This window comes from Mirounga leonina, unplaced genomic scaffold (genome assembly GCF_011800145.1).
Source record: "Mirounga leonina isolate KUSES-001 unplaced genomic scaffold, KU_Mleo_1.0 Mir_101222, whole genome shotgun sequence".
Lineage (NCBI taxonomy): Eukaryota > Metazoa > Chordata > Mammalia > Carnivora > Phocidae > Mirounga > Mirounga leonina.
The window spans coordinates 287,169-312,529 of record NW_023270085.1 but is presented as its reverse complement, the minus strand read 5'-3'; the positions used below and the strand labels follow the sequence as shown (position 1 = coordinate 312,529).

The 25,361-nt window shown below is 36.4% G+C and overlaps 1 protein-coding gene and 1 pseudogene across 1 annotated transcript in view; one reads left to right on the top strand and one right to left on the bottom strand.

Annotated features, from left to right (window-relative positions):
• Positions 1-10,416, top strand: part of NRK (Nik related kinase) — a 139,902-nt gene extending 129,486 nt beyond the window's left edge. The window contains exons 28-29 of the mRNA XM_035007360.1: positions 5,221-5,360; positions 7,282-10,416. Of these exons, the coding sequence (XP_034863251.1) occupies positions 5,221-5,360; positions 7,282-7,377 (236 nt within the window). The 3' untranslated portion in view covers positions 7,378-10,416. The remainder of the gene's footprint in view (positions 1-5,220; positions 5,361-7,281) is intronic.
• On the bottom strand, positions 811-994 carry LOC118012385 (annotated as a pseudogene).
• Positions 10,417-25,361: the final 14,945 nt, after the last annotated feature.

Sequence of the window (25,361 nt, the reverse complement as noted above, 5' to 3'; positions counted from 1 at the left end):
GTCTTTTCTGATTCCATATAAATTTTAGGATTGTTTGTTCCAGCACTTTGAAAAATGTCATTGGAATTTTGACCGGGATGGCATTGAAGTTATAGATTGCTCTGGGTAGCATAGACATTTTAACAATGTTTATTCTTCTGATCCATGAGCATGGAATATTTTTCCATCTTTTTGTGTCTTCTTCAATTTCTTTCATGAGTGTTCTGTAGTTCCTAGAGTATAGATCCTTTACCTCTTTGGTTAGGTTTATTCCAAGGTATCTTATGGTTTTTGGTGCTATTGTAAATGGAATCGTTTCTCTAATATCTCTTTCTACAAATGCATTGTTAGTGTATAAGAAAGCAACTGATTTCTGTGCATTGATTTTGTATCCTGCCACATGACTGAATTGCTGGATGAGTTCTAGTAATTTGGGGGTGGAGTCTTTTGGGTTTTCCACAAAAAGTATCATGTCGTCTGCGAAAAGAGAGAGTTTGACTTCTTCTTTGCCAATTTGAATACCTTTTATTTCTTTTTGTTGTCTGCTGTTGCTAAGACTTCTAGTACTATGTTGAACAATAGTGGTGAGAGTGGGCATCCTGGACGTGTTCCTGATCTTAAGGGAAAGGCTCTCAGCTTTTCCCCATTGAGGATGATATTTGCTGTGGGTTTTTTCATAGATGTATTTTATGAACTTGAGGAATGTTCCCTCTATCCCTATACTCTGAAGAGTTTTAATCAGGAAAGGATGCTGTATTTTGTCAAATGCTTTTTCTGCATCAATTGAGAGGACCCTATGGTTCTTCTCTCTCCTCTTATTAATGTGTTCTATCACATTGATTGATTTGCAAATGTTGAACCACACTTGCATCCCGGGGATAAATCCCACTTGGTCGTGGTGGATGATCCTTTTAATGTATTGTTGGATCCTATTAGCTAGGATTTTGTTTTCAATTAGCAATAATCGTGCCTCGGATAAACCTCATTGGCTACGATACTGCCACTGCGCAAAGCTAGCTAGGATTTTGTTGAGGATTTTGGAATCCATATTCATCAGGGATATCGGTCTGAAATTCTCCTTTTTGATGGGGTCTTTGCCTGGTTTGGGGATTAAGGTAATGCTGGCCTCATAGAATGAGTCTGGAAGCTTTCCTTCTGTTTCTATTTTTTGAAACAGCTTCAGGAGAATAGGTATTATTTCTTCTTTGAATGTTTGGTAGAATTCCCCAGGGAATCCATGAGGCCCTGGACTCCTGTTTTTTGGGAGGTTTTTGATCACTGCTTCAATCTCGTTACTGGTTATTGGCCTATTCAGGTTGTCCATTTCTTCCTGTTTCAGTCTTGGCAGCTTATAGGTTTCCAGGAAGGCCTCCATTTCATCCAGATTGCTCAGTTTATTGGCTTATAGTTGTTGATAATAATTTCTAATAATTGTTTCTATTTCCTAGGTGTTAGTCGTGATCTCTCCCCTTACATTCATAATTTTATTAATTTGGGTCCTTTCTCTTTTCTTTTGGATAAGTCTGGCAAGTGGTTTATCAATCTTATTAATTCTTTCAAAGAACCAACTTGTAGTTTCGTTGATCTGATCTACTGTGTTTCTGGTTTCTAATTCATTGATCTCTGCTCTAATCTGAATTATTTCTCTTCTAATGTGTGGCTTAGGCATTGTTTGTTGCTTTTTCTCTAGTTCCTTAAAGTGTAGAGTTAGTTGGTGATTTGGGATTTTTCTCTTTTTTTAGTGAGGCTTGGATGGCTATGTATTTCCCGCTTAGGACCACCTTTGCAGTATCCCATAGGCTTTGGACTGGTGTGGTTTTGTTCTCATTGGTTTCCATGAATTGTTTAAGTTCTTCTTAGATTTCCTGGTTGACCCAAACATTCTTGAGCGGAGTGGTCATTAGCTTCCAAGTGTTTGAATTTCTGCCAATTTTTTTTCTTGTGATTTAGTTCCAGTTTTAAAACATTGTGGTCTGAGAATATGCAGGGAATAATTTCAGTGTTTTGGTATCGGTTGAGACCTGATTTGTGACCCAGTATGTGGTCTATTCTGGAGAAAGTTCCATGTGCACTCGAGAAGAATGAGTATTCTGTTGTTTTAGGATGGAATGTTCTGTATATATCTATGAGGTCCATCTGGTCCAGTGTGTCATTGAAAGCTCTTGTTTCTTTGTTGATTTTCTGCTTAGATGATCTGTCTATTGCTGAGAGTGGAGTATTGAGGTCTCCTACAATTGATGTATTATTATCAATATGACTCTTTATTTCGGTTAACAGTTGGCTGATGTAGATGGCTGCTCCCATGTTGGGGGCGTAGATATTTACAACTGTTAGATCTTCTTGTTGGATAGACCCTTTAAGAATGATATAGTGTCCTTCTGTGTCTCTAACTACAATCTTTAGTTTAAAATCTAATTTGTCTGATATAAGAATTGCTAGCCCAGCTTTCTTTTGAAGTCCGCTGGCATGGAAGATGGATCTCCATCCCTTCACTTTCAGTTTGGATGTATCTTTAGGTTCAAAATGAATCTCTTGTAAACAGCATATGGATGGGTCCTGTCTTTTTATCCAATCTGCAACCCTGTGCCGTTTTATGGGAGCATTTAGGCCATTCACGTTGAGAGTGATTATTGAAAGATATGAGTTAATTGTCATCATGTTGCCTGTGAAGACATTGTTTTTATAGATTGTCCCTGTAAATTTCTGTTGTAGATCACTCTTGGGGTCTTTCTCCTTTTATAGAACCCCCCCTTAATATTTCTTGCAGGGCCGGCTTAGTTGTCACATATTCTTTCAATTTCTGCCAGTCTTGGAACCTCTGCATCTCTCCATCCATTCTAAATGAAAGCCTTGCCAGATAAAGTATTCTTGGCTGCATGTTCTTCTCGTTTAGTACCCTGAATATGTCTTGCCAGGCCTTTCTGGCTTGCCAGGTCTCTGTGGATAGGTCTGATGTTATTCTGATGTTCCTCCCTCTGTACATAAGGAATCTCTTCCCCCTAACTGCCCTTAAGATGGTTTCCTTGGTTCTAAGATTTGCGAGTGTTACTATTACATGCAGGGGTGTTGGCCTGTTTTCCTTGATCTTGGGAGGGGTCCTCTCTGCCTCTAGGACATGAATGTCTGTTTCATTCCCCAGATTAGGGTAGTTCTCAGCTCCGATTTGCTCAAATACATCTTCTAGTCCTCCCTCTCTCTCCACTCCCTCCGGGATTCCAATAATTCTGACATTGGAACGCTTCATGGTGTCACTTATTTCTCTGATTCTATTTTCATGGATTCTGAGTTGTTTTTCCCTGGCCTCCTCTTTTCCTTTTATCTATTAAATTGTCTTCCAGGTCACTGATTCATTCTTCTTCTTCACTTACCCTAGCTGTTAGATTATCTAGATTAGATTGGATCTCACTGATAGCATTTTTAAGTTCTGCCACTTCAGCTTTCATTCCTGCCCTTAGAGACTCTATGTTGCCATTAATCGTTTTCTCCATTCTAGCTATTGTCTTCACAATTGCTAGTCTGAATTCCATCTCCGACATCTTGGTTATATCTGCATCCATTTGTTAATCTACGGCATAAGTCATAATCTTTGAGTCTTTCCTATTTTGGGTGTTCCTCCTCCTAGTCATTCTGTTGATGGGTGGTTGAGGGAATGTATAGAGTCCAAATTATTGACCAGAACCCAAGCAAGATGCACCTGTTTTCTTGGGACCTTAGGGTTGCTGGCCTCTTGTTTTCCCAGCCTGTCTTCTGTGGGATGGGCCTGCTGTGCTGTTACTCAGGCAACCCTGTTTGGGCAGAGTTGCCCTGCCCCCCTGTGGCGGGGCATGGGCTCAGTGGGAACCAGTTTTTTAGGCTTTTGTTCTCTGGTGGCTTTCCGCGTCTCTTCCGAGAGTCAGAGCAGAAGAGACCGTTTCCAACCCTCTGCCTCAGAGCAGAGAGTTCACAGTCTGTTCTTCAGTGAGCTTTCCAGGCCACACCGTCTCCGTTTCTGTCTGTGCTGCTATAAACTGCAGCGGCCTGGGTTGTGCGCCCCTCGGCAGTGCTCCCAGTCCTGCCTCCAGCTCGGGCATGTCTCTGCCCTTTTTGCTTCTAAAACTGCCAGCTGCGGGCGCCTGGGTGGCTCAGTTGGTTAAGCGACTGCCTTCGGCTCAGGTCGTGATCCTGGAGTCCCGGGATCTAGCCCCGCATCGGGCTCCCTGCTCGGCAGGGAGTCTGCTTCTCCCTCTGACCCTACCCCCTCTCATGCTCTATCTCATTCTCTCTCTCAAATAAATAAATAAAATCTTAAAAAAAAAAAACCTGCCTGCCGCTCCCAGTTCGCAGGCGCGACCCCGCAGCTCTGGGTTTCCGTCCCCCAGGCTGTCCTAAAGTCCTTTCCTGACGCCACGCAGGTCTGCGAGTCTGTGCCCCATCCCCAGCGTGCGAGGCTGTCGCTCACTGGCGGTGTAGGATCCCCACAGCCAGGCTCCCTCCTGCTGCCGTTTATCCTCCAATATCTGCCCACGGAATCACGGCTCCCTGCTTCGTACCTCGAAACCAACCGTCTGTGATATTCTGTTTGTAGAGATCCAGATCTTCTTACATCTCATGCTGATTTTGTGGGTGCTCAGAGTGGTCTGGTAGATAGCCAGCTCAATTCCAGGGACTAGTTGAAATAGGGTCCCCTACTCCTCCACCATCTTTTCTCCCAAAAGTTAAAATCTTAATAAAATTCCCTCAGTAAGACTCAGCCTAAACAGCATCAAATTAGGTTTAGTTCTGTTTATAATGTGGTCATTCTTTGACTCGCATTAGAGTTGCTAAAGTCATTATCTGAGCAAGTCATTCTTAACAGTTTTAATTTTGAAGTTAATCAGGTTTTTATGTATGTCACTAACCCTTATGAAATGCTTTACCTCAACTAAACTGGAAAACAAAAAATGGCTGTCAGTAGATTTTACTTTCTACAAATAAGATAGAATTAATGCTTAGCTTTTTCTGTGGTATTAGAGAATGGGAATACAAAAACTAATTAAGATCTAGTTATTCAACATTGATCACAATTGTAACAGTAGATAGCCTGCTTAAATACCACTGCTGAGCAGCATAATGAACAAATGACTATAGAAGGAAGAAAAACAGAATGTGTTTACCTGAACTGTAATAATGAGCCTCTTAATAATCAAATGTTGACTGTGGTTATAATTTGCTATTAGTAATAGAAAAAACTGTATTTTTCTGATTTTTACATTTTTGTTGTAGCTTTTGAATGTACACAGCGAACCACAGGATGGGGCCAAAAGGCCATCGAAGTCCGCTCTTTGCAATCAAGGGTTCTGGAAAGTGAACTGAAGCGCAGGTCAATTAAGAAGCTGAGATTTCTGTGTACCCGAGGTGACAAGGTATTGTTTATGTCTCCCCATTATAGCAAAAATAAAGCAGGCAATGAAAATTAAGAAAATCCTTTTCTTTCTGGCCATAAATATATTTATGATATAATTCCCAAATTGGAAAACTATTGATAAAAACAATTTTTAATTTTGCAGTAGTAATAACCCATTTTACAGGAAAGAAAATTAATATTGAGATTTGTCAATTATTTGTGTAATGTGATCAATTTAACAACCAATTCAGATAGTTTAAATGGAATATATGCATTGTATAAAATCATTACAGTCTCTACATACTATGAGAAATAATAGCATGAAAAAATAATCCTAATAAAACTAGGAAACATCCACATTTTGAAGAGATTGCAGAGGATTCAAATTAATATCAGAAAAACCAGGGTAAAGCATTGTGCATGAAGGAAAAGTACTGGTTTGCAATATGAAGGGATATCATGGGAAGAACCAGTGTTCAACGTCAGATAGACTTAGCATGGAGTCCCGGCTCTGCCACCTAATGAGGTGTAAGAACCTGGAAGTTTGATTAATCTTCTTGAGTCTTAGCTCGTTCATCTCAAAAATGAAAATATTAATAACTCTTCTGGTAACAATTTTGAAAATTAATGATAATGTGTATATAGTAAGCATATACACATATAGTAAGCAGGCACAGAGTGCCTGGCACATAAAATGTGTTAAGTCAAGGGCAGCTAGTGTTATCATCATCATCAATGTCCAAACCCTTCTTAGTATATTCATTGTGGATGTGGAAAATCTTAGTCCTAACAAGGAGGCCTCTGTTTGCTATTTATGTTCATGTTCTGTTTTAATTTTCTTTAAGGCACAGAACATAGTCATAAGACATGTTCCTCTCTAAGCTGGTTAGTTTAACTCATAATACCAATCTATTGATGTCAGTCCATTCCACTGAAATAGAAAATCCCCCAACAAGTAAAAAATTTCAGTGGCCACTTAAACACCAGCAACAATGGTGAACAACATCGAATAATTTAATCATTTCCTTATATTAAAAGTAAAGCTCTGTGAATTGTGTAAGACTGTTGAATCACAGACCTGTACCTCTAAAACAAATAATACATTATATGTTAAAAAAAAGAAGATAGTAGGAAGGGAGAAATGAAGGCGGGGGGAATCAGAGGGAGAGATGAACCATGAGAGACTATGGACTCTGAGAAACAAACTGAGGGTTTTAGAGGGGAGGGGGTTGGGGGGATGGGTTAGCCCAGTAATGGGTATTAAGGAGGGCACCTATTGAATGGAGCACTGGGTGTTATACACAAACAGCGAATCATGGAACACTACATCAAAAACTAATGCTGTAATGTATGGTGATTAACATAACATAATAAAAAAAAAGTAAAGCCAACTTGAGTAAAAGTAGATTTTTTTTTTTTTAAGATTTTATTTATTTATTTGACAGAGGGAGAGACACAGCGAGAGAGGGAACACAAGTCGGGGGAGAGGGAGAGGGAGAAGCAGGCTTCCCGCCGATCAGGGAGTCCGATGTGGGACTCGATCCCAGGACACTGGGATCATGACCCGAGCCGAAGGCAGACGCCCAACGACTGAGCCAACCAGGCGCCCTAAAAGTAGATTTTTTTAAAGCAAAGGGAATCCTTAAACAAAACCAATCAAGAATATCAGCAGATGAATTCCACAACAAAACTTAATTTTACTTAAACCATATGAAGTACAATTATATAGAATATGGTAAAAGATTGTTTTTTAGTATATAATTTAGACTCCATACCAATTTAAAGTCTTGTTCTTTCTGTAAATCCTGTTCAGTAAATAGTATGGCTTAATATTTTAATTGGTTGATGTGGAATAATTGAAATTATAATTGTATCTGTCAAATATCAGGTTACAATATATTAAATATTTACTGATGGTGTCTCTTTCTCTCTTTTTAAAGCTATTCTTTACCTCTACCCTGCGTAATCGCCACAGCCGGGTTTACTTCATGACCCTTGGAAAACTTGAAGAGCTCCAAAGCAATTATGGTGTTTAAACGGTTCCAATGATTTATTACATTTACAAACATCATAAATATGCAATTTGTATCTTAAAATTTCTGAGATTAAATGAGCATTCAGTTTTATTGTTAGGGAAAAATTAAATCAGATACTTTACTTTTAATGTAGCACAAAATAGTTCTAATGAGAAATGCAGCTTTATATATAAAATTAACTATAGCAAGCTCTATGTACTCCAATGGTGTACAATATCTTTTGCACAAATTTTGTAACTTTTGTTACTGTGAATTCAAATATTACTCTTTGGACAGTTTGGACAGTATCTATATTCAGATTTTATTACATGGAGTAAAGAAACCTGTAATAAGTTAGTTTCCAAATAACTTTCAAAATAATTGGCCCTGAGTGAGGTTTTTCAAAAAAAAAAATAACAACAAACTATATGCACATTTGCAAAGTCATATAAAGAACCAAAGTTTAGATTATTAAATGAAAATATTAAGGACTATGCTATAAACCAGACTAAGGCTGAACAACCTGCATGCCTGGAGAAAACTACAGGGATAAAGGGGAAAAGGTCACCCGTTATTGTTCCTTGACATTTAAGCCCCCAGTCAACAACCAGTTGTGTTTTTCTCATACCATGTTAAGCTGGTTTCCTCCTGATAAGGAGGAAGAAAGTCTTAGATGCTTGCTTTTCCCCCAGAAGCCCTGAAAATGTGCAATAGCTGTTTAAAAAAAAAAAAACAAAACACCAAATAATACACTTGCAAGCCTGAATACAGGACTGAACTCCTGTATACATGTACTGTAGAATGAGTTTTTTTTTAAATACTTTAAAGTAGGCGTCAAATTCTAACCCCCAAAGTCAGATTGGTTGATTTATCAAAATTCTTATCTGGCCAACAGTGGGACCATCAGACAACATTGAATATTTTCCCAATACCAGATTAAATTATATAAAAGTTTTCCCCAGTTATAAACAAAAAGAACAAAATATAACAACAAAAACCTTGGCTGCTAATACTTATGTTTTTACTATTTCTATTTCTGTAAAATCAGAAATTAACCTAAAAGTGACAAGTTGGAACTTAATGTTTAGGGAAAAAAAAGAAAGAAAAGAAAAGGAAAGGAAGGAAGAAATATTTTGAAAAAAAGTACAACTTTCATCAAATTTAGAGTAGTGAAAATCATGCTAGTCCATCACCCAATATGTTATAGACGCCATAGATAGGTGGTGTTTGGTCACCTATGGTAACTGCTACCTGGTGAAAAGCATAATTTCTGCATATCCATCCTCAATACCATGGTTAGTTCTGGGGCAATAGAGAAGCAACAGAACTACCACAAAGTATACCTCAGTATAATCCCTCTAGTTCTGCTTCGGAAGTATGAAGGCAGTGCTAGTGGGATAATAATTTTCAAACTACCTGGTTAACCAAAATACAAAAGCAGCTGACTATATGTGATTTCATGATAGCACATTATTTCTTGACACCTTGGTGCCAAGAATGAAGATTTGGATTTTCCTAACAACTTATATCAAGAGTGTAGTAGCTCAAAATGAGAATTTAGGAGAACCTGAATCCATGAATTAAAGAAATAAATGTGATTCACATTTCTGTTACTGTGACACAATAATGTGATCCTAAAACTGGCTTATCCTTGAGTGTTTACAACTCAAATGACTTTTTAAATGCAGTAGTTTAAAGAGAAAACAAACATTTATGTCAAATTATTTCCTTAGAAGTAGTCTTCATTATTATAAATTTGTACACCAAAAAGCCATGGGGAACTTTGTGCAAGTACCTCATTGCTGAGCAAATGGAGCTTGCTATGTTTGAATTTCAGAAAATTTTCTCATTTAAGTAGTGTGTAGAATCAAGTCTTTTAAGAATTCATTTTTTTCCTTCATAATATTTACTCAAAGTTAAGATTCAAAAATAAGTTTTATCTTAAAATCATATTTTTAAGGCAGTAAGACAGTAAACTATGTTAGGAAGTTAACTCCCATTGTGCTTTGTGGCTGTTATTCTAGTAAACAGAGACCATAGTGAACTGAATCTACAGAGATGTCCCAAAGTAAACAAACAAGAAAAATTGCAGATGTGTAACTGAGCTTTAAAGGATGAGGTATTCATGAAGAAAGAGAGCTGGGCACATATCATGAAGGGAGGTTGAAATCTTGGATAGCCCAAAAGAAAGGATTGAAAATATTTTAAGTGGTTCATGGGTAATGAATATTTCCAATTTTGATGTTATTCCATCTGGAATTTTTATATCCTTTGCCAGCTGAAACAAAGTGAAGGGACACTTAAATTTCATAGTCAGTGCACAATAATAGAAGAAATTATATCTATACCTCACTTTGTAGATCAGCACCTGGAAGCCCCAGCTCTTTACAGAAGCAATGAAGGGGGACTCCTGACCAGAAACTCCCCTAGCATTGTGCTTGAAAGCATGAAAGTTCTAGCACATTCTGAGTAGCACTGGGACAGAATACAGTTTTATTTTAGCATACTTTAGTTTTTTCACTAAAGCCCTTGTCCAAAATAAAAGGCACTGTTGGAAATATTTGAAAACTAGAAAATGATGTATGAAAAGGGTTGACAAGAAAAGCTCTGAGTGATTAGATCTGTTGAAGTAAGCTAAGAGCGTTAGAGGAAATAGTAGGAAAGGATAATCATTTAGATAGTAAAATAGGCAAAGCAGAAATCACACATGTGCATATACACACATGTATGCATACATAGATACAAACCATTAGAATGCATAACTTTTAATATTTTCAGTGCTACCAGTTTCTAGAGAAAATAATCACTAGGTGTTTTCTGCCAGAACTCATTTAATTGAAACAGTTTTCATAAAACTAGGAATAATGCCACATGCATTCAATGGGATCTTTAAAAGCTCTTCAATTCTTTTTAAAAATGTGCCTATTTAAATCAATTTGTATTCAATCTGTGCTTTAACTTTAAAAATTATTGAAATAATCTTTGAGACTGTTAATTGTTTCATCAGAAAATCTGCAATGAACCATTGTTCAACCTCTAAAAATAAACATTTTAAAAATTCTTGAATGATATCAGTATTTGAAATATGTTTGTCAAAATGCCTCAGAATTAGGATTCATTCAGGGAATATTCATTTATTTAAAGTATGTAATAAGACACTGATTGGAAAGTATTAGGCGTTTTGCTTGTTGTTCCATTAAGAATTCTGGCTAAGGAGGGTTATATTGATATGACTAAAATTTTTCTAGGTACAAAGGTAGAATTAGAAACTGATTAATTTTCCTCAAAATATGTGGGACTTCACACAGACACACAGCATCACACAGCATGGGTAAAACTCAAGGAAATTTTAATCTGACTCCCTTCCTATCCCAGCCCAGTGTCCTGAAGTCCAGTGAAGAAGTAAGAGGAGAGAGCTTATCTGAAGAGAGGAGTAAAAGTTTTATAGTTTCTTAGCATTCAAGAAAAGGGTTAGTGCTGGCTGATGGTTGAAAATGGAAGTTGGAATAATTATGGCAGGTTGTCAAGGAAGCTGAGTCCTTCATTTGGGAAGAGAAGAGGAATGACACTTCTCTCAGCAGGTCACAGAATCATTAGAGGCATGACCCCATGAGTATTCTATTGTTTCAGAACATTCTGGAGAGAAGTTTATCAAGCTTTCCCATTAGGGCCAGCTAAATTTGGTCCTAATTTGTCAAGTGTGGTAAGGCATCCATGAGTTGGGTTACCTAGACATGACAAGCTCATCCAGGCTTTTAGAGTCTAAATTCAGAGTGCTTCTATGATCAAATTGACTCATTTAGCTTAATATATAGAGCCCACAGGCTTCAACTATTTTAAGGGGCAGTGAGCCAAGGAATAAAAATAGCATCACAGATTGGAGTTAGAATGGGCAGGGTGATGACCCAAGGCTGAAAGAGGGCATTATCCTAGGAATGCTTTACCAAAGCATAGGGACAGAGTAGGTCATGAGTAGAAGTTGCTATTAGTAACTTTATCATTCTCAAATGGAGCAGTGGGTTTACAGACTCCAATACTGCAAATCTATTAACTGAACCTTTTCCAACATTATGATTTCCATTATAATAGCACCTGTTTATTTACAGGGCCTTTGGCCGTCACTTAAGAATACTCAGGTTCCTGAAGATAATAAAGCCATTGAGTATAGCTACTCTTTAATTCCAAAAATTGAGTAGAAGGTAGCTAATGAATTAAAGGCCAAATATGTTTCAGAAAACATTGTCATATATCATGTTTTATGTTGTTCACAACCATTTCAACTGATAAAAATATAGTTCCTGAGGGAGTAAAATTTATTCTATATGGATTTATATTTTTAGAAGCTAGTCCACACCCTACTTTGTAGATGAATACAAAATCAGGTTGGGGATTAACTTTCTCTAATAGCTTTGCCACCCTATATGTCAAAGTGCCTTGTTTGGTGCTTATCATACAGCAAAGACATAAAACATGAGTTGAAAATGAGAAATGTACTTTTTTTTCGCCTTGACTGTCCTTTGCTATTTTATTTACAACAGTTTAAAATTAAAATTCACATACCCATTTGTTTCATCAAAGTACCATCTGTGTCTGGTGATCAAAGAGTAATGACCTATTTTGGGTAATTTCAAATGATTTTACCCTACAAACCTGAAATTAAACAAAGAATAGGTCAAAATAAAATTAAAATTGTCTTCTCAAGTTTTGTTAAATTTTATTTTTTGGAGTTTTATTTTTTTATTTTTTGTTTTTTATTTAAGTATAATTCAGGTACAGTGTTATATTAGTTTCAGGTATACAATGCAGTGATTCAGCAATTCTGTACATTACTCAGTACTCATCACAGTAGGTGTACTCTTAATCCCCTTTATTACACCCATACCCACCCCCAGCATTACTTTAAAAGCAACACATGAGAGGCCACTATGCCTCTTTAGTAATTACCCAAAGGTCATGAGTAATGACAAAGATTGTTTAATAACATAAAAATAGCACATAAGCCATTCAACTGGCTGTTTTGCACAAACATTTGTTTTGAATGTAGTTCTTTTTCACAAGATTGACTCTATGTTATATCATCTTGAGACATATTTAAGGGTCATCAAAACTTATCAATATACTTTTTGATCCCAAAATTTTAAGTTACGTTCTCGAAGATATATATCAGATTCCAGGCATTCCCTGAAGGTACGTTTTGAGCAGATTGAGTGTATCTGACTTGCAGGTGGACAGATAGCCATTAAAATGCATGCCAAATGGGACCATCTTTCCAAAAGTCTAAAGGAAAACATGCAACACCATGAAGTTGAGTCTTACAAGTCAAGAGAGTCAGAAATGAATACAATAAATTTCAAAGCAAATTAGACTACTCACAGAGCTAGAAAATCCTAAAATTTGTATGGAACCACAAAAGACCCCACGTAGGCAAAGCAAACTTGAAAAAGAAAGCAAAGCTGGAGACATCACAATTCCAGACTTCAAGTTATATTAGTGATGAAAATCCTCTCTCTACTAAAATTAATACTATATGACAGACTGGGAAAATAAGTGCTTCATTTGAAAAAAATGGGCAGAAGACATGAACAGATATTTCTCCAAAGACATTCAGATGGCCAACAGACACATGAAAAGATGTTCAACGTTACTCATCATCAAGGGAATGCAAATCAAAACTACAATGAGATATACCACCTCACACCTGTCAGAATAACTAAAATCAAAAGCAGAAGAAACAAGTGTTAGTGTGGATAGAGAAAAAGGAACCATCTTGCACTTTTGGTGGGAATTCAAACTGGTGCAGCCACTGTGGAAAATGGTATGGAAGGTCCTCAAAACATTAAAGATAGAACTACCCAACAATCCAGTAATTGCACTACTTTTTATTTATCCCAAAATACAAAAACAGTAATTCAAAGGGATAAATACACTCCTATGTTTATAGCAGCATTATTTATAATAGGCAAGATGTGGAACCAAGGTTAAAGAAGATGTGAGATACACACACACACACACACACACACACACACACTGGAATATTATTCAGCCACAAAAAAAGAATGAAACCTTGCAACAACATGGATGGAGCTAGAGAGTATAATGTTAAGCGAAATAAGTCAGAGAAAGGCAAATACCATTTGATTTCACTCATATGTGGGATTTAAGAAACAAAACAAATGAGCAAAGGAAAAAAAATAGAGAGAAACCAAGAAATAGACTCTTAACTATAGAGAACAAAGTAATGGTTACCAAAAGGAAGGTGGGTGGGTGGGGATGGGTGAAATAGGTGATGGGGATTAAAGAGTACAATTATGATGAGCACCCAGTAATGTAGAGAATTGTTGAATTACTGCATTGTATGCTGGAAACTAATATAACACTGTATGTTAACTATACTGGATTTAAAATTAAAAACTTAATTGGGGTGCCTGGGTGGCTCAGTCGGTTTAGCATCTGCCTTCAGCTCAGGTCATGATCTCAGGGTCCTGGGATCAAACCCCACATTGGGCTCTCTGCTTAGCAGTAAGTCTTCTTCTCCCCTCTTCCTCTGTGATCTCTCTTGCTTTCACTCTATCTCAAGTAAATAAATAATATCTTTTTTAAAAAACTTAATTAAGAAAAACTTATATCCGAAAATATAAGACATATTTGTGAATTTTACTCCACAAACTTGAATGTGCAAAAACCAAAACAAACAAACGAGAAAACAAAAAAATGGTTATTTGAATTCCAACTCATCCCATCAATCTAAGAGGAAATTTATTTTTAATCATTATTTGGACTTTCCTCATTCATCCATTAAGGTCCTACAAATGTCTAGGGGAATCATAAAATTGAGGGATACTCCCATTGGTTTACACTAGTCAATATTGATATTGCTCATTTAGTCCCTTGTAGTGACTCTGATACTTCTGTGTTATGTCTGGCCATGGAAATCTTAGGCAAAGCAGGGAGTCCAGATAACTTGGGTCATATCTACTGTGGTCACACTACTGCCCTGGGTGCTGAGTGGGCATGAGTCCCTGCTGTTTTAGTAACCTGAATTCCTTATATCCTTCCTACTCCTGATGAATCTCTTTCTCTCTCCCTAAACTCTTGTGTTTTTGTTCTACCTCATCCCTTATAAAATGTAATTACCTCTTTCCCTTTCTTTCATGAGAATGACATAACATAATTGTGTCAAAGAGCTTAGGCTTTAAAAAAATCCAGCAAGAGATTTTGAGAAAATTTTTCCTTTAAGCTCCACTATATAAACTCTGTACCTGCCCAAGGAAAAACCCTCCGTAAACTTGGGGAGAGAAACTCAGAACAAATTAAGAACACAATTAGTTTATCCTGTCACCGACATATGAAAAAGAATTCAACTTAATGCAATCAAAGAAATGAAAATTTTGAAAAAGGCAACACTATTATTGCTATGATAAGGAAATCCAGAAATTTCTAATCATCTCTCATTACCATCTCTACAATCCTCTTCCTCATACCCTGATACTTTCCTTTATGTCCTGTTGCAGCTTCCAAACCATTGTCCCTTCTAGATCATTGTCCCTCCTTTCTCCTTGATGGCCCCCACCTTTAAAACTCTTGCTATCAGATGATATTATGCATTACCCCTTCATTTTTGCAGTCATGTATAGACCCCCACATCATTCCTCCTGATTCTTTAAAAGCGTTAAAAACGTTATCACTGGCTGTCATTTATTCCAACACCACTAATCCTTGATAAAGTTAATATCTACTTAACTGATTCTGTCAATGTCCTTCCTCCTCTCATCCATGACTTCCGAGCCAAATAATCTTGACCACATTATCTCAGCCACCTACTTCCACAGTAATATACCCTGGACCATATAATTACCAATAACTATACTTATAACTTTATTTTCAATTGTCTCACTCTGATATCACTAATTTTTCCAGCTGACTCCTACTATCACTGGACTCCAGAAATTCTTTGACCTCATATGGACCCACAATCCATTGATTTTAACATCTTTTTACTCCCCTTCACCCTCCCCCAAAGAAGTTCTCACTCTCTTACTCAGCTAAGATTTCATGGTGTATCAACCTAATCAATCCTTTGCATGGACCCTTAATTCTATAGCTTTTCTTTAGCTTGGCAAAATCACAAATATCTTTGAATTGAACTCTTCATCCCTTCCATACCCACACCAGTGCAGCTGACTGTGGCTATAGAAAATACACAAGCATGCTAACTGCTCTCATTTTTAATTCATGACTGAAAGCCACCAGTGGGCTGACAATGCCACCCAGTAACATGATACATTCCCTTAGTCCACTTACATCTAAGAAGATTAAAAATTCATACTTTTCTTCTATCCTTAATCCTCCAAAATCTCCTCCCTCATTCTCATTTTCACCTAATGACCTCTATTCACACTTCACTGAGAAAATAAAAACAACCACCTTCTTACCCACCCACATATCAAATTGATTTTATTCAGTTCCTCTTACTCAGATCAGTTTTGTATTAATTCCAATCAGATTTTCATCCCCAGTACTCCATGCCAAGAGCTAAAGAGCCCTTCTCAGTGTCATCAATGACCTCTACAATGTTAAATACAATGCCAATTCTTCCCAGTCCTTTTTTATTTAACATATCAGTAATGTTTGACAAAATTGATCACTCTATCCTCCTTGAAACAGTTTCTTCTCTTGGCTTCTGGGATACCACTCTCTTCTGATTTGTCTCCTACATCACTAGTGCAGTTGACTATGACTGTAGAAAAATATACAATTATGCTAACTGGTCTCATTTCTTCTGGTCTCCTCTACTGGTTTCTTCTCATTCTCTAATCTCTAAATGTTGTGATATCTCGGGGCTCAGTTCTAGTATCTTATATCTCTTTATTTACAATTTGTCCATAGGTGATAGCACCCTAGTCTCATACATTTTTATGTCCTCTATCTATCCACTGACAAAACCCAAATAATTATCTCTAGTCTAAACCACTCTTCTGAGCTCCCAGACTCATATAACATACTGCTTTGCACACCATGAAGTTTACCACTTTAAAGTGTACAATTCATTGGCTCTTAATATATTTACATATTGTGCAAACATCACCATAAACAAATTACAGAACATTTTATCACCCCCAAAAGAAACCTCACACCCATTAGTAGTCATTCACCATTAACCCTCCAAACTTTCACAACCCTAGGCAACCATTAATACGCTGTCTTTATACACCTGCCTATTCTGGACAATACATTTAAATGGAATTATACAATATGTGGCCTTTTATGATTGGATCTTTTCAATTAGCAAAATGTTTTTCAGGTTAATATATTTTATAGCATGTACTTCATTTCTTTTCTTGTTGAATAATATCCCATGGTATGAATATACTCTATTTTATTTATCCATTTATCAGTTGATAGACATTTGGGTTGTTTCTACTTTGGGCTATTATGAATAATGCTGAACATTCGTGCACACATCTTTGTGTGTATATGTTTTTATTGCTCTTGGGTATGTACTTAAGAGTAGAATTTCTGGGGGCATGTGGTGACTCTATGCTTAACATTTTAGGATTTGTCAAACTGTTTTCTAAAGCAGCTGCACCATTTTACATTCCCACCAACAATGTATGAGGGTTTCAATTTCTCCACATCATGGAAAATACTTATGTTTTTTTTTTAAATAATAGTCATCCTAGTGTGTGTGTGAAGTAGTATTTCATTATAGTTTTGACTTGCATTTCCCTAATGACTAATCATATATATTTTTGAGTGATATATATTCATATCTTTTGCCATTTTAATGAGGTTATTTGTCTGTTGTTGAGTTGTAAAAATCCCTTATACATTCTGGATCCAACTCATTTAACAGCTATGTGATTAGCAAATTTTTTCTACCAGTCCATGAGTAATCTTTTCATTTTATTACTGGTATCATATGTACTACAGAAGTTTTTAATTTTGATGAACTCCAATTTACCTTTTTTCCCTTTGGTTACTGTGCTTTTGGTGTCATATCCAAGAAATTGTTGCAAATCCAATGCTATTAAGCTTTTCCCTTATGTTTTCTTTTAAGAATTTGATAGTTTCAGGGGTGCCTGGGTGGCTCAGTTGTTAAGCATCTGCCTTCGGCTCAGGTCATGATCCCAGCATCCTGGGATAGAGCCCTGCATCAGGCTCCCTGCTCCGCGGGAAGCCTGCTTCTCCCTCTCACAGTCCCCCTGGTTGTGTTCCCTCCCTCGCTATGTCTCTCTCTGTCAAATAAATAAATAAAATCTCTTAAAAAATTAAAAAAAAGAATTTGATCGTTTCAGTTCTTACAGTTAGGTCTTTGATCCACTTTGAGTTAATTTTTGTGTATGGTGTGAGATAGAAGTCCAACTCATTTAAATTTTTTGTACCTGAATATTCAATTATACTAGAAACATGTGTTGAACACACTTTCCCCAACTGAATTGTCTTATTTCCCATGTTAAAAATCAAGGACCATAAATGTATAGACTTTTTTTTTTCAGAACTCTTAATTTCATGCCACTGATCTATATTTATGCCAGTACCATGCTGTTTTAATTACTGTATATTTGTACTAAGTCTTGAAATGGGAGTGTGACTCTTTCATCTTTGCTCTTCTTTTTCAAGATTATTTTAGATCCCTTGCAATTCAGTATACATTTTGAGATTAGCTTGTCAATATCTGAAAAAAAAATGGAAGCCCAATCGTTTCATAAAGATTGTGTTGAATATGTAGATCAACATGGAGAGTACTACTATCTTAACAATGTTAAGTCCATTAATCCATAACACAGATTGCGTTTCCACTTATTTCTGTCTTCTTTAATTTAATTCATTGATATATTATAGTTTTACGTGTACAAATCTTGCACTCCTTTTGTTAAATACATCCCTAAGCATATCATTCTTTTTGATGCCATTGTAAATGGAATTTTTTCTTAATTTCCTTTTTATGTCTGCATTACCTGAAATTCTAGGTTTTTAATTTCTCAGTGAGCAAATTCCAAAGCTTTACACCTGAGTTTTATTGGTCACCTAGCACAATATTGATTGCATAACCATTTAACAACTGGCTAAAAACCTACTATGTTCCAGGAACTTAATGCAAACAATAAAAAGATAAGTATTTCACATTCCATAACACTGAGAGAGAGAAGGGGGAGAGAAATATAGTCCAAAAATCATTTAAAAATTATTTTCATATTTTCACTAAGATTGTAAACAGCTAACTGCTAACATTTCAAAAAAAGTAAATTTAGCTCAACCCAAATATCTCAAAACAAATCCAAAGAGAACAATAAATATATTTTAGATGTATGGAGAAGTAAAAGATTCATCAAAAGATAACTAAGCATATCTAGCAAAAGGCAACAATGAAAATTTATCTTCTGTAATACAAATTCAGCTACTATATTTAATTTTTTGAAGTTTTTATAAATGGTATTGTTTGCAATTTTGTTTTCTAATTGTTTATTGCTAGTATATAGAAATATAATTAAATTTTGTTTATTGACTTTGTTGTATCCTATCACCTTGCTAAATTAACAGTTTTAGGAGCTATTTGTAGATTCCTTAAGATTTATTATGTACACTATTATTTCCTAATAAAGACAGTTATATTAAAACTTTCCTTTTTATATAGTTTATTGCTTTCATGTGTTTATATAGTATCCTGCAACTTTGTTGGATTCATTTATTTGCTGTAATAGTTTTTGTAGAATCTTTATGATTTCCTATGTATAGGGCCATGCCATCTGTGAATAGATATGGTTTTACTTCTTCCTGTATGATTTGGATGCTTTTTACTTCCCAGCATCCAATTAAATCCCATTTGTGACAGTGCATAACTCTTTTTATATACTGTTGGATTCAGTTACCAAATATTTTGTTGAATATTTTTTGTATTTAATTTCATGAGAAATACTCATCTATAGTTTTCATTTGGGGTTATGTTTGTCTAACTTTGATATCAGAATAATACTGACTTCATGAAATTATTTGGGGAGCTTTTTCCCCTCATCTCTTTTCTGGAAGAAAATCTGCAGAAGTGTGAATTCATCAATGTTTGTTAGAATTATCCAGCAAAGCCATCTGGGCCTAAGGATTTCTTTTCAGGTGGGAGGGAATATTGAAATTATAATTAAATTTCTTTACTGGTTATAGGACTATTCAGATTGTTTAATTCATCTTGGTTAAGTAATAGTTTTTATTAGTTTATTGTTTTTGAGGAACGGCCCAATTCTTCTAAGGTGCTCATAGTATTCCCTTGTCAATTTAATGACTTAGGGTTATTCCCCAACTCAGTTTTGATAGTCGTGATTTATATCTTCTATCTCTTTATTTTTGTCTGTCTTATCAGAAGTTTACAAGTTTTATTGCTCTTTGGAGAAACATGTTGTTTTGTTGATTTTTTTATAGTTTTCCAATTTTCACTTTCATTGATTCTTGCTCTTTTTTTTTCCTTGCTCTTATCTTTATTATCTCTTTCATCTGCTTGCTATGGATTTATTTCGCTCTTTTTCTATTTCCTTGATGTAAGAACTTACATTATTAATTTGAGACCTTCCTTTATTTCTAATGTAAGCATCTAATGCCATAAATATGTTAGAGCTTAATTCTGCAATTTTATTTTTTCTGTTTCATCTACTTCTCTTTTTTCTGTTTCTTATTCCTTTCTTGTGTGTTCCTTGAATATTCTTAAGATTCCATCCTGCTTTATTTATAATGATTTTTAGTGTATTGTTTTGTATAATTTTTCTACTGGTTACACTGAGTATTAACGTGTACTTACATGACTTATCATAGCCTATTTGGCCACATGAAGTAAAATGTGGAAACCTTACTTCCACATAGGCTTTACCTTCCTCATTTGAAAATATCATTGACTTAACAAATGGTGTTATAATCTTTTCAATTATCATTTATATATGATGATATGTAAATTATCTATCATTTCACATAGTGATATCTAAACATCATTACAATTTATACAGCTCATGATGGAAGAAATACTTTATTGTATTATCTTTCTGCTTTTTCTTTTTTTCTTTCTTTTTTTCTGAGTCTCCAGATTCTTTCTTGTATCATTTCCTTTCTGTTGGAAGAACTTCCTTTCACTGATCTTTAGTTGTAGGTCTTCTAGAAACCGATTCTTTTAGCTTTCCTTAATCCTAGAGTGAATTTATTTATACCTTCATTTCTGAAGAATATATTCACAAGATACAGAATCCAAAGCGAACAGTTCTTTTCTTTCAGTGCTTGAAAAGCATGTGTCACTATCATTTGGCCTCCATGGTGTTAGATGAAAAATCTTCTCTCATTCTAGTTGATGCAAATCCATAGGTAATTCATTCTTTATCTCTGGATGTTCTCAAGATTTTTGCTTTACCTTTTGTTTTCAGAAAATTAATTATGCTATGTTTTTGGGTAGTTGTCTTTGACTTACCATTTTTGAATTTTATCAGATTCTTGAATTTTTAGGCTTATACTTTTCACCATATTTGAGATGTTTTCAGCCATTATTTCTTTGTATTCTTTTCCATTCCTCTCTTTCTCTCTCTTGTCCTTCTGCAACCCTGATAGTACAAATGTTAGCTCTTTGTTATTTTCCCACAAGTCCTTGTGACTTTGTTCATTTTTACTTTTTTTAGTCTATTTTCTTTCTGTTGTTCAGAATGAAGAAATTCTATTGACCTGTACTCAAACTCACTGATTCTATTGCTGTCATCTCCACTCCACTCTTGAACCCATTTAAAATGTTTTCTTTTTATTTCTATGATTCTATTTTACAGTTCTATAACTTGTTTATTTTTATAACATTTATCTCTTTGCTGAGATTTTCTAATCTTTCATTTATTTCAAGAAAATTTGTAATTGATTTTTAAAGTATTTTATGACTGCTTTAAAATCTTTGTCAGATCATTTCAACATTTTTGGGTAAGTTTTAAGAAACCTAACTAAATATAGATCATTATGGCCAATTAAAATTTAGCATCTAATTTGAGATGTACTGTATCTCTAAAATACATACTGGATTTCAGAGATGTAGTATGAAAGAAAGAATGTAAGATATCCTATTAATAAATGTTTTGTATTGATCCTAGGTTGCAATCATATTTTGGATAATTAGGTTTGATAAAATATGTTGATAAAATTAATTTCAGAGAGCCTTGGAAAGATTGCAGAGTAGGAGGACCCTAAGCTCACCTTGTCCCACATGTAAAACTATATATCACCCACATCCCAGTAAAAAAAACTAGAGTGATCCAAAGACTGGCAGAATAAACTCCACAACTAAATGTAGAGAAGAAGACACGTAGATGTTAGGAAGGGCAGAAAAGGTGGTTGGGAGCTGCTTGCAGGAGGGAGGGAGGCTGCAGTCATGGAGAGGGAAAAGCACCAGGGACCCACACAGGGTAAGTAAATCCCGATAACATCTGGACTTGAAAACCAGAGGGACTGAATTCCCTGAGTTTGTATAACCAGCAGGACTTGGAGGCTGGAGTTTTAAGGTCAGCTGACTCAGCACTGGGATAGCCAGGAGAGTGAGTGATAGCCAGGTCCCCAGCCTTCAAGAGACAACAGCCTGCAGAGAGACAACATAGAAGAGACAGCTTGCACAACAGGAGAGAGAACTGTTTATACTGATTTCAGAACATGTTGGAGATTTCTCTGGGAACAAAGTAACTGACAGGTACCAATTTCCTCCCTGGCTCCCCCAGCATAAACACAGGGCCACCTGTGGGAGGCAGCACTGCACAGACACTTGTTATCTAATCTGCTAGTATTGCACCCCACCCACAAGTTCTCCTGAGGACTCACACACTTTAAGCCTGCTGGCTTCCACCCTGGGCTTAGTGCAAGTTTTGTTAAGGCCATGCACACCTCACCCAACTACTGCCTCCACACACCATGCTCCCACAGCCACCACACTTCAGGGGATTCTGCCTAGGAATAGTGGCTCAGGGCAAATTTTCTTAAAGACTTGAGCACACCTCCCAGCCACCACATGCCTCCAGCCACCACCATGCTTCATGTCCAGCCTCTGCATACACAGATGTCATGTGCCATGCCCAGCAGAGTGTCTTGCCTCTGGCTGCTGCCACTAATGCATGCCATGCACCAGGCCACCACCATGTTTCAGGGGATCTGGTTGAGGACTTGTGACTCAGTGCAAATTTTGCTAACACCACAGGTCCACTCCTGAGCCCTTCTATGATCATGTGCCCTCAGAGCTAGCCTGCTTGGGTCTCACTAACACTACAGAGAGTAAGCACAGCCCACAATAAGCAGAGAGTCAGTGCAGATGTCTGGACTAAAAGGGAAAGCAACTGAGACGCAATAGCAGGATGCAGCAACACATATAGAAGACTCCCCTGAAGTGCCAGGTTCTGGTGAACAGGGGACACTGCACTGCCGGGCACTGCAGGACCTTTTCCTCATAAAGTCACTACTTTCAAGAGCAAAAGTTGTAACTGAATTTCCTAACACACAGAAACATACACAGAGAGGCAGACAAAATAAGGAGACAAGAATTTGTCCCAAATGAAAGAACACAACACAATCATAGTGGGAGATCTAAGCAAAAGAGAAATTAATATGCTTGAAAGAGAATTTAAATTAATGATCATAAAAATATTCACTGGACTTGAGAAAAGATGGAAAACATCAGTGAGACCCTTAACAAGGATGTAAAAAATAACATATCAGAGATGAAGAACTCAATAAATGAAGTTAAAAATACAATAGTTGGAATAAACAGTAGGATGCAGGAAGCAGAGGAACATATCAGTGATTTGGAGGACATAAAGTAATGGAAAACAATCAAGTTAAACAGGTGACAGACAAATACTGCATAATGAGAATAGACTTAGAAAACCCTGTGACTCCATCAAGCATAATAACATGCGCATTATAGAAATCCTAGTGGGGGGCCCGTAAAATGAATTTGAAGAAATAATAGTTGAAAATGTCTTGAATCTGGAGAAGGAAACAGAGATCCAGATTCAGGAGGTACAGAGAGCCTCCAACAAATTCAACCCGAGGAGGTCCACACCAAGACACATAGTAATTAAAATGGCAAAAAAAAAAAAAATAGTGACAAAGAATGAATTTTAAAGGTTGAAAGAGAGAAGATAGATGCATACAAAGGAAACCCCATAAGGCTACCAGCTGATTTTTCAGCAGAAACTTTGTGGGCTAGAAGAAAGTGGCACATTATATTCAAAGTGCTGAAGGGAAAAATCTGTGGCCAAGAATACTCTATGCTGAGAATCTATCATTCAGAATGGAAGGAGAGATAAAAATTTTCTCAGACAGAAACAAAACAAAACTGAAGGAGCTCATGACCTCTAGACCAACCCTACAAGACATATTTTAAGGGTACTCTTTGGGTAGAAAGCAAAGACCATAAGTAAGAACATACAAAGTAAAAAACGCAAAAGCAGTAAAAATAAGTACTTCTGTAAAAATCAGTAAAGGGATTTATAAAATAAAATGATGCAAAATATGACACCAAATATCTGAAACATGGAGGGGAGATGAGTAAAGAATGAGTTCAAGGGACGCCTGGGTGGCTCAGTTGTTAAGCGTCCGCCTTCGGCTCAGGTCATGATCCCAGGGTCCTGGGATTGAGTCCCACATCGAGCTCCTTTCTCAGTGAGGAGCCTGCTTCTCCCTCTCCCTCTGCTGCTCCACCTGCTTGTGCTCTCTCTCTCTCTCTCTCTCTGACAAATAAATAAATAAAAATCTTAAAAAAAAAGAATGAGTTCAACATTAAGTGACCATCAGCTTAATATAGACTGCTATATGTAGAATATGTTTTATGCAAACCTAATGGTAACCGCAAATGAAAAAACAGTACTAGCTATACAAAAATTAAAGAGGAAGGAATCTAAGTGCATCACTAAAGAAAACCAGCAAACAATGAGAGAGAGAAAGAGAAGAAAGGATCAGAGAAAAACTACAAAAACAACAAGTAACAAAATGGGAGTAAATACATATTGATCAATAATTACTTTGAATATAAATGGACTCCACCCAAAAGACATAGGGTGACAGAGTGGATAAAAATACAAGACCTATCTATATACTGCCTACAAAAGACTCATTTCAGACACAAAGACATCTGAAGATTGAAAGAGAGGGGATGGAGAAATATGTGTTATGCAAATGGATGTCAAAAGAAAAGCCAGAGTGGCAATATGTATATCAGACAAAAGAGACTTTAAAACAAAGTCGAATAATCCTAAAATTTGTATGGAACCAGAAAACACCCCGAATAGCCAGAGGAATGTTGAAAAACAAAAGCAAAGCTGGTGGTATCACAATTCCGGACTTCAAGCTCTATTACAAAGCTGTCATCATCAAGACAGTATGGCACTGGCAAAAAACAGACACATAGATCAATGGAACAGAATAAAGAGCCCAGAAATGGACCCTCAACTCTATGGTCAACTAATCTTTGATAAAGCAGGAAAGAATGTCCAATGGAAAAAAGAGAGTCTTTTCAACAAATGGTGTTGGGAAAATTGGACAGCCACATGCAAAAGAATGAAACTGGACCATTTCCTTACACCACACACAAAAATAGACTCAAAATGGTTGAAAGACCTAAATGTGAGACAGGAGTCCATCAAAATCCTAAAGGAGAACACAAACAGCAACCTCTTTGACCTCAGCCACAGCAACATCTTCCTAGAAACATTGCCAAAGGCAAGGGAAGCAAGGGCAAAAATGAACTATTGGGACTTCATCAAGATAAGAAGCTTTTGCACAACAAAAGAAACAGTCAACAAGACCAAAAGACTACCGACAGAATGAGAGAAAGATATTTGCAAATGACATATCAGATAAAGGGCTAGTATCCAAAATCTATAAAGAACTTATCAAACTCAACACCCAAAGAACAAATGATCCAATCAAGAAATGGGCAGAAGACATGAACAGACATTTTTCCAAAGAAGACATCCAAATGGCCAACAGACACATGAAAAAGTGCTCAACATCGCTTG